Raw genomic sequence first — 15,644 nt, 5'->3', positions numbered from 1 at the left:
GATAATAATAGTGCCTCTTGTTAGGTTGTGTGAAGATTGAATGAGTTCTTATATTTAAAATGCCTAAAACAGTACTTTGCATGGAAAGAGTGCTTGGTAAATGTTAGCTGCTACTGTTTCTGTTATCGTTATCATCATTAATATTATTTTCATCATTATATAATAAATTTCAATGGAGAGGAGAAAGACTACTAGCTCTGGGTCTACAAGATAGAAGTAAGTAGTTCCCAGATCATATCTCCTGGTTCTACAAGTTACTGGATGTGATCTTGGACAAGGCAGCTTACTTGAGCTTTAGTTTCCCAATCTGTATAGTATGGAAGATAATATGTACTCACAGTGTTGTCTTCATAATTTAAAAATATATAAGTTGAAGAGCTTGGTAAAGTGTAAGGCACTAATCAGTTATCATTGTTACTGCATGTTCCCTAAATCAGTCTTTTCCCTCAAAAATGAAGAAACCCTCAAGAGTGGGATTGACCCAATCTCCACAACAATGGGCTCAAATATACAATGGGCTCAAATATACCAGTGATCATAAAGCTGGCACGAGACTAGGCAACATTTCAGCCATAAGGTCTCCATGAGTCAGAGCCAATGTGACAGCAACTGACAACTAACAAAATCAGTCTGTTTTCAACCTCTACCATCTATGGCTCCTGAAAGTCAGCGCATCCTAATGCTTATATAAGAGCGAGTTCCATGTTTGAGGAAAGACCTGAAGGAAGCAAGGGAGTGTGCCATGTGGACAACTGGGGAAGAGCAAGGGGCTGTACATGCCAAGGACCTACGGCAGGGACACTGTTCCTGGTATGATCCAGTGAGGCTGGAACATGGGGTGAGAGGGAGAGTAGCGGAAGGAGGGGTTGAGCTAGCAAGAGGACAACAATAGGTCATCAGAAGACTCTGAACTTTAGTTCAAAGCAAAGAACGGCCCTTAAAGGCTTGAGCAGGAGAGTGACATGATCAGTCTTGTGTATAACAGGACACCTTGGGATGCTGTGAGATTACAAGTCATAAGTGTCCTAGGCAGAAGCAGAGGCAAGTTAGGAGGGAAGCAGTGCTGGTGGCTAGGATTAGGATGGCAGGTGGCAGGAAGTGGTTGGATTCAGGATATTTTCTGAAGGTAGAGCTGACAAGGCTGGCTGACGAACTGGAGTGAGACGTGGCCCAAACTGCAATGGAGCTCTCTTCGCTAATATGGCAAGGACTGTGGGTAGGGCAAGCTGGCAGGTGTGGGATACCAGAAGTTCAGGTTTTTGACCTGTTCAGCTTGAGATGCCTGTTAAACATCCGAGTGTAGATGTCAAGCAGGCAGATGGATCTATAAGTCAGAAGTTGAGGGAAGAAGTTCTGGCTGGACATTCACACTTGAGAGTTGTCAGTGCATAAACTCTGTTTGCGGCCATGAAACTGGATGAGGTGGCCAAAGGAACAAATCTACACGGACATGAATTCCAAAAATCCCGATATTTGAAGGGCAGGGAAATGGACTCTCTTTTTTTCAGATTATAAAATTTAACATATACTACTGATATCTAGGGAGCTCTGGTAGCATAGTGGCTAAGGTACTTGACTGCTAACCAGAAGGCTGGCGGTTCAAACCCACCAGCCACTCCTCGGAAGGAAGATGGGGCAATCTACTTCCGTAGTGATACTGCCTCGGAAACCCAAGGAGGGGTCGCTATGAGTTGGGTCCGACTTGACGGCACATAACGACAACAACAACAACTGATATCTAGCTTGGTCCCTGGACGGCACAAACATTAAGTGCTCAGCTACTAACTGAAAGGTTGGTGGCTCAAATCCACCCAGCAGTGCTACAAAAGAAAGTTTAGGCAACCTAGTTGTGTAAGATTACAGCCACTGGAATGCTGTGGAGTGCAGTTCTGTTCTGAGGCACATGGAGTCGCCATGAGTCAGAATCAGTGCGATGGCAACTATCTTTTTTTTAACCTTATTTAGATCTTCCATTCACTGACCTTTTTTTCCTGTTACTTTGTTGGTATTGAGCCATTAAGAGTAAACTAAAATCTAGTAGGTTATTTCTCATTCCTTCCTCGCCCTCTGATTTCCCTCTCATCTCGCTGTCTCGTCCCTTGGTCCCTGCATCTCTGTTCTGTGATCTTGTCCTGTAGAGGTTAATGCTTCATCACATTTCTTGTACTTCCCAAGTATTTTTTCTGTCCCATGAAATACTTTTCTGTTGAGTATTATTCATTCTTCGGGCATTTTGCTCTTTTTCTTACTTTTTTTTTTTCGTTGTTGTTATATTCACGTCTTAGTTCTCTAATGCTGCTACAACAGAAATACCTCACGCAGGCAGCCTTCACAAACAGAACTTTACCTTCTCACAGTTCAGAAGGCGAGAAGGCCAAACGCAGGGTGCCGCCTCAAGGGGAAGCCTTCCTCATTCTGTCAGCTCTGAGAGAAAGTCCCAGTCTCTTTTCAACTTCTTCCTTGGTTCCTTGTGATGTTCACATGGTGTGGCATCTCTTCTCTGGTCTTGACTTGAGCTTGCTTCCTTATTTACTTTCCTTGCTCTTTTATATCTCAAATGACATTGACCTAAAACATATCCAACATAATACTGCCTTATTAAAATAACAAAGACAAGCCATTCCCACACAGAGTTATAACACAACCCCCACTGGGTTTGCAAGGCAGTAAATCTTTATGGAAATAGATTACATCATCTTCCTTCCATAGAGTGGCTGGTGGGTTTGAACCACCAACCTTTTGGTTAGCAATGAAATCCCTTAGGCACTGTGCCATCAGCGGTTCTTAACAGCATGTATGAACCAAAACCAAAAACCAAACTCACTGCCATTGAGTTGGCTCTGACTCATAGGGACCCCTCCTTGGGTTTCCGAGGCAGTATCTCTATGGAAGTAGATTGCCCAACCTTCCTTCTGAGGAGTGGCTGGTGGGTTTGAACCACCAGCCTTCCGATTAGCAGTCAAATGCCTACCACAAGTGTGGGAGTTAACATTTACAACACATATATTGGGGAGACACAATTCAATCCATAACTGTTCTCTTTGTGCTAGAACCATGCCTTCTCCTTTTTATCAGTTGTCATAGAATTTGTTAGATTTTCCTAGGCCCAGTATTTGAAAGCAGTGTGGAGAGGAGGGAGATGTGGAGTGACCAGGTAGTCATCCCAGGTTCATAATGAAGTCAATTCCAGTGACTTCCTTCCAGGTAAATTCACTCCGACTTAAACTGTTCAGTGGCCTGTGAGACTCTGCAAACCCTCTCTATACCCTGTGCCCCAGCAGCCAAGAGATATCCTGGAACCAAACAAGAGTGATCGTTGAAGAGGCTTTGGACTCCTGATGGCACCAGGCCCAGCATCTGCTTAGAAGGGAGATGAGTTAAAGAGGACCTTGTGGGGACTTATTCCCATCCTTGACTTGTCCTTAGAGTAAAAGATTTCCATAAGAAAGCCCAAGAAAAGCATAACCTTTGTCTTCATGGTCGGGGAAGGAGTGAGCAGCTTCATGTCTTAAAGTCTCTCTTTTACCATATGGGGCTCCCCTCAGATGCTCTCTAAAGTCCATCAAGCCTGGTAGCAGGTGGCTTCTCCAGGCACCACTCTGAAACTCACTTGCTCCATTTTGCCTCCAACTCTGACAGACACTTTGTGTAGACTCCACTTCCGGAGCTCCACTTCCCCTCCAGACGTGTTTAGAACCTTCCCTGGCTTCTGGAGCTTCAGACTCTGGATCCCACCCCCCCTTCTCCACACACAACCCCGAGTCTTTACACCCAAATCGCCAGCCTCTTCCCAGCCACGGCAGTCACCACCCTTCATCCCACACCCGTCGTGCTCTGGTCCAGGGGCAGAGGCTGGGTGATTCTGTCTGCAGTTCACACAGAAAGATTCTAGGCAGAAAACTAACCACAGAGCACGGGGTCGTAATGTTACACCATTACGAGGATTTTCATTGCTGTCTCCTCCTTTGGAGGGGGGAATCATTGGCCACATAGCTTACACGGTTTTCAGTGATCGTTGAATGCATTTTCCGACTGTGGAGGCTTTTGACAAGCACACATACTTCTCAGTTTTAGGTTCTTATGTATAGTGCCACTCTGTTAAGATAGTCCCTTATTGACATCATACCTTCTATCTGTTTATCCTTGTCACACATGAAAGGAGCTCTTGTGGGGTAGCAGTTAAAGCATCGGGCTGCTAACCAAAAGGTCGGTGGTTCAAACTCACCAGCTGCTCCATGAAAAAGCTGAGGCAATCTGCTCCTGTACAGGTTTATAGCTTGGAAACCCTATAGGGAAGTTCTACTCTGTCCTAAAGGGTCGCTATAAATCAGAATTGACTCGATGGCAGTGGGTTTAGTTTTTGGTTTTATTACACATGAAGTTTACAGCCCCATGGGGCAGGCCTTTCAAACAAACCCATTGTATTATCTCCCTTCCCTCTGAAAGGTATGAGCCAGAAACACAGAGTGTCGAGAGATGGAGAGCATGGCACAGCTTGCCCAAACCCTGCCCAGAAAATTATACCGTGTAGTGCTGAGAAGTGTGTGCCCCGCTTTGGCAGGGAGTGAGGAGCAGGGAACAATTTTAAAATGAGGACACTACATAGCTGCCACTCTTCCTGCTGTCCTTGTGAGGGGTGTGTTCCTTCCTTTCCAGAAGCCATAGTCAAAGTTAAGTACATAAATGTACTAAAACCCCAATATAATTTTCCAGGTGACATTTTCTATTCCAGAATAGAAGCCCCAAGGTTTGGGTGGCATGGCTTACTTGTTAGCTTCATATTGTTGCTGTAAGCTGCCAGTGAGTCAGTCCCTGACTCAACAGCGACCCCACACACAATGGGAACAGCACATTGTGATCCATGGAGTTTTAAATGACTGACTTGGAAGTAGATGGCCAGGCCTTTCTTCCTAGCCCATCTTATATTAGAAGTTCCACTGAGACCTGTTAACACCAAAGCAATACACAGGCCTCCACTGGCAGACGGGTGGTGGCTGCCCCTGGGGCACGCTGGCTGGGAATCAAACTCGGGTATCCTGCAGGGAAGGCGGAATTTCTACCACTGAATCTCCTGTGCTTCCAATTTTAACATAGCATTCTTTTAATAGCCTTAGCCTCTAAAACATGGGGACCTGTTATACAGCTTCAAGCATCAGTGTAATTAATGTTGGACCTGTGTAGGCAAAGGTCAGTCACTGTTTTATCCCTGGAATATCAGATCTCTGAGAAGAGACGAGCACCAGGGAAGAACTCAGGGCCACCCTTCCAGAAGACTTTTACAATGACCCCCTGAAAATGATTTTGTTTTCTGCTGTGTAAAAAGAAGATTTATGTTTAATGAAGCTTTTAATGAAGAAATCTCAGAATGAGAATGCCAATAAAATCTAATTTTTAAACCAGAAAATCTAATATTGAGAAGTATTTCAATATCCTGGCCTTTGTCCAGATATAAATGAAACACACAATCCAATTACTGTTCTGTACAAAGGACAAAGTAACATTAATTTTCCTCAAGATGGTTATTAAAGAGATAAACAGTACATTTTACCCTTATTATGTCAACGATATGTTTCTTCCCAAGCCTGCTTGGCTACTCTTACAAGACAGGCCAGGCCTGTCATTAGCTCATATCTTTTGGCAAAGATGGGTCAGAAGGAATTGAGGGATTTGCTAGTGGCCTCTGAAAGGTTCTTTGTTCTTGAGGATCTTTGAAGTAAGCTCTCAACCATTTCTGTCCATCAGTACGAAGAGGACTTACTCTTTCAAAAACATTTACCTGTTCATTCAAAGCTGGAGTTTGCGCTTGTTCTAAGAAGGAGTTAACTAAAGAGAAGAAAGGGAAGAGAGGCAAAAATGTTTTTTATAGAACATGAAAAACAGCACCGAAAATAAAGCCTGAAGGGAAGCAGATCAAAGAGGACAGTGCGAGCTCTAAAGGAACCAGAAAATTGCAAAAATAACAGTAATAGAGAAACAAATTGATGGACAGCAAAAGGAATACAAATAAGGAAAGGAGAAGAAAAAATTAAAAATAGATCAAAGACTAAAGCAGGAAATATGAAAGAGGATGCTGTTGTTTTGTTTGCAATTAATTTGGGTAATGATATCAGCTGTGTTACAAAAATACTAGTTAAAAAAAAAAAAAAAAGATCAACAAATAGTGCAGGGATGTATGAGAAATAAATCTCTTATTGAAATGCCCCGGCTCACATGCAAGTGGCAATTGTGGCATATTGCTTAAGTTAGACAAGTATAGAAAAGAACTCTAAACACAAAAACAGTGAAAATCACTCTTCTAATTAAAGTTTATGGGCTAATTAAATGCATGCATACACATCAATACCTTGGTAATCTATAGAAATGTGCATCTTCTACCAAAATGGAAGTTGTGGTTTATTTTTTGGGTAAACTTTCTCAATCTGTTCCCACGCTTCAGACAAATGTTTAGAAATCAAGGAGTCATTTCCAAGAAGGTAGACAGAATGAAAATAAATATATCTCTGTCGCTTCCAGCCATTTTTCTGATACATGTACATTGTACATACACACAACCTTCTAGATTGGTGGATAGGTTGTTTTTAACTAATTGAATAAAGTGATTTTCCATAGGATTTATATCTTTCTTCTTCCACCTTAGACAGTATTTATAGTTTGCCACTGTTGACTTATCTACTAATAACATTAAAGGAGCACTGGTAGCAAAGTGGTTAAAGCACTCAGCTGCTAACTAAAAGGTTGGCAATTTAACCCACCAGCTGCTCCACAGGAGAAAGATGAGTCAAACAGCTTCTGTAAAGATTGAAAGCCTTGGAAACCCTATAGGGCAGTTCTACTCTGTCCTGTAGGGGCACTATGAGTCAGAACCAACTCCATGGCAGTGGGTTTGCTTTGGGCTTTGCTTCCATGAAGATTTACGGCCTTGGAAAACATCTAGGGCAGTTCTACTCTGTCCTCTAGGGACGCCCTGGGTCAGAATTGACTCCACAGCAATGGGATGGATTTGAACTAATAACATCACCACATCTTGGAGGTGTAAAACTTGAAGTAATTAATTCCTATAAAAACTTTGAAGACTTGGTCATTTTTTAAGTAAATTCCATAGAGGGGTGTGTGTGTGTGTATGTGTGTGTGTGAGCGTGTGAGTGTCTGTGTGTGTGTATTTATGTTGAAGGAAAAAAAATAAAGCAAATATTACTACCACTAGTTAGAATAGTTCAACCCAATGATTTTTTAAAAAGTGCTGATTTACTGTCTGATCAGGACTTCTAGCCCATATGGCATGGTTGTTCCATAGCACACCCCCCCATTGTTTTCAGAAGTGTAAAAATAGTTTCAGACTAGGTTGAGTAACTGTCATCTGGATCCACATTTGCTATGGCTCACCCTTCAATTCTCATTTGTACATGCATATGGGCAAAATGCTTTTAAATGATGTCTTCTACAAATCACTGTTCTACATAACATACAGGATCCTCTTGTTGTTGTTGTTTGCCGTCGAGTTGGCCCCGACTCATAGCGACCTTCCTTCCGAGGAGTAGCTGACAGGACCCTCTATGTAACCAGATATTCTGAATGTTCATTCTGAATGTTCCTGTCTAAAATATTCAGGATACTTAAAAAAAAGAGACTTCAGTAGAAGTTCAACCCATGATAAATTATAACTCTGAGAGAAATAAGGCCTGCATACCCTCATGACAGGAATACTGTTTGCATATTTAAATAGCATCTTGCCACTGGAGGGCACCCAGGCCTCTGGTTGTAGTGAGGTGGTGCTTCTGAGAGCATGTTGGCATTATTCTATCTGTGGTCAGGAAACTAGGGAAGATTTCTCATTTGTTCCACTAAAGTTTCTCTGATGGAATTACTTTATCAAAGTGTTCATTTTGGCAGAATAGCTGAATATTTGTGTATGAAGGAGCATATATTTTAGTGTTTCATGAGAGGTGTCTTAGTTTCTTAGTTTCTTATAACACAAATACCACAAGTGAGTAGCCCTAGCCAACAGAAGTTTATGTCCTCACAGTTTTGTTGTTGTTGTTGTTACATGCCGTCGAGTCAGACCTGACTCATAGCGACCTCTCCTTGGGTTTCTGAGGCCGTGTCACTACGGAAGTAGATTGCCCAACCCTCCTTCCAAGGAGTGGCTGGTGGGTTTGAACCGCCAGCCTTCTGGTTAGCAGTCAAGTGCCTTAGGCACTATGCTACCAGAGCTCCTTCCTCACAGTTGAAGAGGCTAGACTTCCAAATGCAGGGCACTGGTTCAAGGGAAGGCTTCCTCTCTCTTGACAGCTCTGGGGGAAGGAAATTCCTCGCCTCTTTTCAGCCTCTCTTCCTCAGTCTCTTGGTGATCTTCCTGTGACGTGGACCTTCCCCTCCTTCTGTGCTTAGTTCTGTGCCTAAACTGGCCCTTCTATAGGCAAAAAAAAAAAAAAAAAATCACTGCCCTCAAGTCGGATCTAACTCATAGTGACCCCTCCTTGAGTTTCTGAGGAAGTAGATTGCCCAACCTTCCTTCCGAGGAGTGGCTGGTGGGTTTGAACCTCCAGCCTTCTGGTTAGCAGTTAAATGCCTTAGGCACTATGCCACCAGAGCTCCCTGTAGCTCAAAAATCATTAGCATATAACACACCTTACACTGAAATAGCCTCATTAACCAAGAAACCTCTATTCCCAGCTGGGAGTACATCCACAGTGTAAGGGTTAGAGTGGACAACACATATTTTCAGGGGACACAACTCAATGTGTAACAGGAGAGAGAGGGACTTTGATGGAGAATAACTCCCTGTCCCTGAGCTCTAAAGCCACAAGTCGCCTATACCCGACTTTTCCCACAGTGACTCTTGGCTCCTCAAGGACAGCAGCTGTACCCAAGAGCCTCAGGGCCTGGCTTGGTGACCAGCAAACAGCAGAAAGAGTTCGAGAAGGATGAGGAAGCTGGGTCAAGAGTTTGCGGTACACTCCTGGCTGCCAGAGACAATGGAGCTAGTGGCAACTGGGCAGAAGTGTCACAACATCGGTCATCAGGAAGAACTTGCATGGTCATTGACAGGGATACCTGTAAATCCCAAAGCATAGTTAAGGAATAGGTGTACAGAGAAATGTAACAGAGCCCAGCTGCTACAAATCATTTGGGAGATAGGTTAAGGGGAAAAAAAACACTGACCAGCACAATTATTGTCTGTGGATATGAAAAAGAAAGAGCTGTGTACAATATAATTATGTGATGAGTCATTTGGAGAGATTTTCAAGGGAAAACATTCACTGGGAAAGATTAAGCCGAAGTGTGTCCATTGTCTGACACCAGGCTTTTGCTCTTGTTGTCTTCTAAGCCCTCATAAATTCCCAGGAAGCTTCTGTTTATCTGTTTTATTTGCACAATGCACTAGGGGTATAAAATAATTTGATTTTTTTCTTTTAATGGGGTTTAGGGTCTGCCCCTACAGGGTTATAACTTACTGAGCATAAAAGCCAAGACATAAAAACAAACATACAATTTAGAGAGAGAAGGGTTCTGGGCAGCAGAAACCAGGCCTCGGGCGAGGTGGTGGGATTACTCCCAGGCGCGCCCACGCACCCATATATCTGCTGGGCTCAAATTTCCTGGTGGGTGATATTTTGGTTGCCTTTCACACACGGCACTGCTGAGCTGTTTTGAAAAATACATCAAACCCACAGAAAACAGTACCATCATTACTTAGCAAATATGGAGAGAGAAAGGAGGGTTTTCTTTGTTGGGTATGAAAGCTACAGGGAATGGCACTGAGGGACGTAACCGTCTCTGCAGCTGATGTAAAACGCATCACTTCCTCCTCAAAGTCAGCAGCCCAGGCTGGGCAATGGTGCTAATGTCATTCCCGTCCAGCTTCTCACGCGTGTGCATAGCTTTGCAGCACACAGGCTGTAAACAGAAGAAGGATGCCTCACGTCTTTATTCTTCTTTAACAGAGAATCTTTTTTTTTTTTAATCTAAGTCATCTTGAGTAATTAAATTTTATTGAAGAACTTTTTTTTCCCCTTTACCAACCCCATTAGGGGTCTATAGCATTTGTCCATTGCCTCATAAAAGGAAGAACAACAACAAAAACCAAAGCTGCCGCATCTGTGCCTTAACCACTTTGTGAGGTTTTTCAGTGTATGGTTCACAGTGTGAATTCGTGACAAGAAAGCTCTGTCCTTGAAATCCTACTGCAAGGGGGGGGGGGCAGTGAGCAAAACGTTCTGTGGACGCAGCAGGCGGTGCATGGAGAGCACAGGTAGGGTGTGAGCGTGAGGCTTTTTGGTAATGGCATAACCATGACTTATGGGCCGTATATATGGAAAAGAGCATGCCTCGCTGTGCAGTAAACTCACCACCATTTCAGAAGAACTCAAAGAGTTCAGAGAGCTGTTGCACACCTAGGGGATGCCAACAGCACGCTTGGCAGCCAGCAATCAAAGTCCTTTGAAAGGGAGTCTTACAGCACAGCTTCAAAGGTATCATCAAGTTGTGCAAACAGTTCCTGTGGCTGGAAACAAAAGGGAACAGCCTTAGCCTACTGGGAGCAGCTAGTGGGCAATCTCTTTGGGGGCTCTAATGGGAAAATATCACCACATATCACAGCATTTTTGAAAATAGATGCAAAGGTATCTCTGGACACCAGACCCAAAGCTATCCCAGGGCTCCTCACTAGGAAGGGTCTAGACTGTCCCATCCAATGTCATTCATAATGCTTTGGGCCAGAAGTCAAAACAGTGCTGGTTCACTGAGTCTATAATCTCCAGCTTAACACCCGATATCTTCTGTTCAGCTTCATGAAGCAGGTAGATCAGCAGACCTCACATAGAATACTAATGGAAACTAAGTGTCGTTGAGAGCTTACTAAGCATGGGGCCAAGGGCCATACTTGCAATGTCTCGTCTGATCCTCACAGAGATTCTCTGAGCTTGGTACTCTAATTCTTCCTATTTTGTGGCTGAGGAAACAAGGCCTTTGAGAAGTAACGTGCTCAAAGTCACCCGACAACAGTGGTAGAACTAGAACCAACAGCAATCCTAACTATTGCCTTAGATCACCACCATTGACACCTTAGAATTGTTTCATTATGTTTTGAATCATATTTTTCAGTGGGGAATACTTTCTGAAAAAGCCCTTTATGGAATTTAACTACAGGAATGTTATCTTTAAAAACAGTATTTCTGAGAAGTTCCTTTGAAACTAGAGTTTGAAAACTGATAGAACCAGCAATTGTGACCATGGGTATTATGGTCCTGGAAGCAGTCCATATTGTTTTCTTTAAAGATTCATGTCTCAAACTCTGCATAATTAAAATTACATATGAAATTGGCAGAGAATCATGTTAGTATATAAGGTAAGAGCGAACATGCTCTATAGGCATTTGACAATGAAAGCCAGGTATAGACAAATAAAGGTGCTGCAGGTCTCTGGTAGGCACAAGCAGTTAGTTCTCAACTAACATACAGGTTGGTGGTTCAAACTCATCCAGAGACACCACAGCAGAAAGGCCTGGTGATTGTTTTCATAAAGATCACAGCCAAGAAAACCGTATGGAGCTCATTTCCACTCTCTGACATATGAGACTGCCGTGAGGCAGAGTCAACTCAGAGGAAAGGGGTTTTGCTTTTCGGAAGTGGATTTGCCCTGAAGTTTAGAGAATTTCTCTAAGACAGCGTCTCTCAAAGTGTAGTTCCAAGAACATCTATTTCAGAATCACATTTGGCTCTTGTTAAAAATGCAGCCCTTGAATTTGAGCCTGGAAACCTGTGTTTTACCAATTTGCCCAGAAGATTTCATGCACAGCAAAGTTGAAGAACATTTGATATAAACTGTAGTTATTTTGTTAGGTGTCATCGAATCGGCTCAGACTCAGCAAACCTATGTGCAGCAGGTCCTGCCCCATCCTCACGATCTTTGCTCTGCTGAAGCCAACGGTGGCCATCACTGTGTCAATCTATCTCATTGAAGGTGTTCCTCTCTTTTGCTGATGCTCTACTTTACCAAACATGATGTCCTTCTCCAGAGAGTTGTTGTTGTTGTTGTGGTTGTTATGTGCCATCGAGTCGGCCCTGACTCATAGCAACCCCTCCTTGGGTTTCCAAGGCAGTATCACTATGGAATTAGATTGCCCAACCTTCCTTCTGAGGAGTGGCTGGTGAGTTAGCAGTCTGGTTAGCAGTCAAGTGCCTTGGGCACTACGCTCCTGTCCTAATAACACATCCAAAGCACTTGATACAATGGCTCACCATCCTCACTTCCAACGAACGTTCTAGCTGTATTTCTTCCAAGACAGATTGGTGCATTTCTTCTGGCAGTCCATGGTACATTTAATATTCTTCAACAACATGGTTCAAAGGCATCACTTCTCCCTTATTCATCATCCATCTTTCATAGGCATGTGAGGCTATTGGAAACCTTGGCCTGGGAGAGGTTCACCTTAGTCCTCAAAGTGACTTTTGTTTGTTTTTCTCCCCACCCTTTCCTTCCTCAGAACTTTATTTTTTGACAAATGCTGCCCTTTTGAATCAAACTGTAAACAGGCCTAGAAAGTGAATAGCAACACAAGGGAGTAATGTATTCCTCAGTACAATGAATCTATGAGACCAAAAGGACATCTTTGCTTTTGAACACTTAAACGAGGTCTTTGGCAGTAGATTTACCCAATGCAATGTCATTTGATGTCTTGACTACTACTTCCATGGGTGTTGATTGTAGATCCAAGTAAAATGAAATCCTTGACAGCTTCAGTCTTTTCTCTGTTTACCATTATGTTGCTTATTGGTCAAGTTGTGAGGATTTTGTTTTTCTTTATATTGAAGTGTAATCCATACTGAAGGCTGTAGTCTTTGATCTTCATCAGTAAATGCTTCAAGTCTTCTTCCTTTCAACAAGCAAGGCTGTGTCCTCTGGATATCACGGGGTATTAATTAGTCTTCCTCCAATCCTAATTCCACATTCTTCTTCATATCATCCAGCTTTTTGATTTGCTCAGTACACAGATTCAGTAAGTATGGTGAAAAGATACAACCTCGATACACAGCTTTCCTGATTTAAAACAATGCAGTATCCCCTTGTTCTGTTCACAACTGCCTCTTGGTCTATGTACAGGTTACACATGATCATAATTAAGTGTTCTCAAATTCCCATTCTTCACAATGTTATCCATAATTTGTAATGCTCCACACAGTCAAATGCCTTTGTATAGTCAATAAAACACAGGTAAACATCTCTCTAGTACTCTTTGTTTTCAGTCAAGGTCCATCTGATATCAGCAATGATACCTCTCATTCCATGGCCTCTTCTGAATACAGCTTGAATTTCTGGAAGTTTCCTGTCCACGTACTGCAGCAATTGGTTTTGAATTATCTTCAGCAAAATTTTACTTGTGTGTGATATTATTCAATAATTATCACATTCTGTTGTATTACCTTTCTTTGGAATGGGCATAAATATGGATGTCTTCCAATCAGCTGGGCAGGTAGCAGTCTTCCAAATTTTTTTGGCATAGATGAGTGAGAGTTTCTAGTGTTGCATCGGTTTCTTGAAATATTTCAGTTGGTATGACTTGAAGCCTTGTTTTTCACCAATGCTTTCAGTGCAACTTGGATTTCTTCCTTCAGCACCATCAGATCTTGATCATATGCTACATCTTGAAATGACTGGACATCAACAAATTATTTTTCATACAGTGACTCTGTGTCTTCTTTTAATGCTTCCCACATTGTCCAACATTTTGTGCATGGAATCTTTCAATATTTCAACTCAAGGCTTGATTTTTCTCTTCAGTTCTTTCAGTTTGAGAAATGCTGAGAGTGTTCTTCCCTTTTGGTTTTCTAATTCCAGGTGTTTGCATATTTCATTATGATACTTTACTTTGCCTTCTCAAGACATTGAAATATTTTGTTCAGCTCTTTTACTTCATCATTTCTTCCATTCACTTTAGCTACCCTTCATTCTCCAGCTTTGTTTCTATCACCAAGACCATATCATCCAGGTACCAATCCTCCTTCTTTGTTTCTGACTTTCATATTCCAATCACTAGTAATTATCAGTGCATATTAATTGCATGTTTGAACAATTTCAGACTGTACTAGTTGGTAAAAATCTTCAAAATCTTCAATTTCTTTCATCTAGACCAGAGTAACTAATCTGGTTTCTGCCAGAGGTTAGGAAAGTGATATAAGGAATAACAAAATTCAAGGTGAGGGAAGACACGATCTCTATAATTCCCTACAGAGACTGGTCCACCCCAACTTCCGGAAGCAGCCTGCATCACCACACATGTGGTGCTTTGTATATAAACAGAGCAAGCAGTCAAGGTCGCAAGGGATTTGAAAAGCCTCTAGACTGTCAGGGTATGCAAATGTATCTCCTCAAAACAGTTTTCTGAGAGTCATGATTAGAGACTATTACATTTCAGTGACTACATTTTTAGCAATGTATTGTTTTTTGTTTTTGTGTTTCCGTTCCAACTCTTCCTTTTGGCTTTCTTTGAAAACGAATGTAAGAGGAAAAATAAACTTTGGCATATATTTCACTATTTCTAAAAAGATAGGATTGAATGGGATATTATTAGTCAAACTCTCTTTAGGATGTGTTAGCTCCTTTTGCTTTTGATAAAACACACAACGTAGTGGTTATTAGCTCTGTTTTGCACATGCAGAGACTGAGGTCAGTGTTTTGCCCAAACCACAGTTACTAAGCATCAGAACCATTCATTCATTCATTCAACAAACATGTTCTGACTGAGTACTCTGTGGTGGACCCTGGGTGCTGGGATTACAGCAACGAGTAAGACACACGTGGTTCTTGTTCTCATGGACCTTGCATGCTACTCATAGATATAAAAGGATCTGGTCGTAGTTGCCTGACCGAAAGTCCAGGCTACACCACCTTTCTATCATGATTCCCACCACTGTCACACAGCCCCTTACAATCTCAGTCTTCCTGCATCCCCTGCCTGTGCAAGTGAGGCTATCACAGGACTCTGGCAACCTAGATGAGAGAAAAAGTGCTGAAAGTAGAGAAAGAAAACGTAAGGAGAGAGGAAAAGGGTAGAGAGGGAAAAAGTCAAAACAGAAAAGCCACAGCCACTCCTCCACTGATTTTGTCATTCTGCTTTGGTTCCTGGCTGGCCTTGCTCCACGTAACACTTCCTCCTTTCTTACCACCATTGCAGCAGCAGTGTTGGCGTGTTCTCCTGTGGACCCAAGGCTCTCTCAAAGACCCTTCAGAAGATGTGCCGCCTGTATTCTTCAGCTGACCCCAGGGGCGTTCAATTTTATTACAACAAAGAAAGCTTCTAGACTTTGCAGACAAAGTCCAGGTATTGTGTAAGTGACAAAAATCATAGAGGTCAGGAGTTGAGAAACTTTTCTTTGCAGGGCCAGATGGGAAATGTTTTAGACTTTGGCAGCCATAAGATCTCAGTCTCAACTACTCAGCTCCACAAAAGCAGCCAGAAAAAAATATGTAAATGAATGGATATGGCTGTGTCCCAACAAAACTTTATCTGTAGATACAATGAAATAGACTTTCATATTAATTTTCATATGTCATAAAATAGTTTGACTTTTTTCTCAACTATCTGAAAATGTGGGAGCTCTGGTAGCATAGTGGCTAAGGCACTTGACTGCTAACCAGAAGGCTGG

At 42.4% G+C, this 15,644-nt stretch overlaps 1 protein-coding gene across 1 annotated transcript in view; it reads left to right on the top strand.

The window, feature by feature from the left end:
• Nucleotides 1–15,299, top strand: part of NOX3 (NADPH oxidase 3) — a 74,597-nt gene extending 59,298 nt beyond the window's left edge. The window contains exon 13 of the mRNA XM_007957700.1: nucleotides 15,173–15,299. Within this exon, the coding sequence (XP_007955891.1) occupies nucleotides 15,173–15,299 (127 nt within the window). The remainder of the gene's footprint in view (nucleotides 1–15,172) is intronic.
• Nucleotides 15,300–15,644: the final 345 nt, after the last annotated feature.

The sequence above is a fragment of the Orycteropus afer genome, unplaced genomic scaffold (assembly GCF_000298275.1).
Source record: "Orycteropus afer afer isolate SDZICR_OR568_19922 unplaced genomic scaffold, OryAfe1.0 scaffold00781, whole genome shotgun sequence".
In the NCBI taxonomy this organism is placed as follows: domain Eukaryota; kingdom Metazoa; phylum Chordata; class Mammalia; order Tubulidentata; family Orycteropodidae; genus Orycteropus; species Orycteropus afer.
The sequence above is the reverse complement of the archived record's forward strand: the minus strand, read 5'-3'. Positions and strand labels throughout refer to the sequence as shown.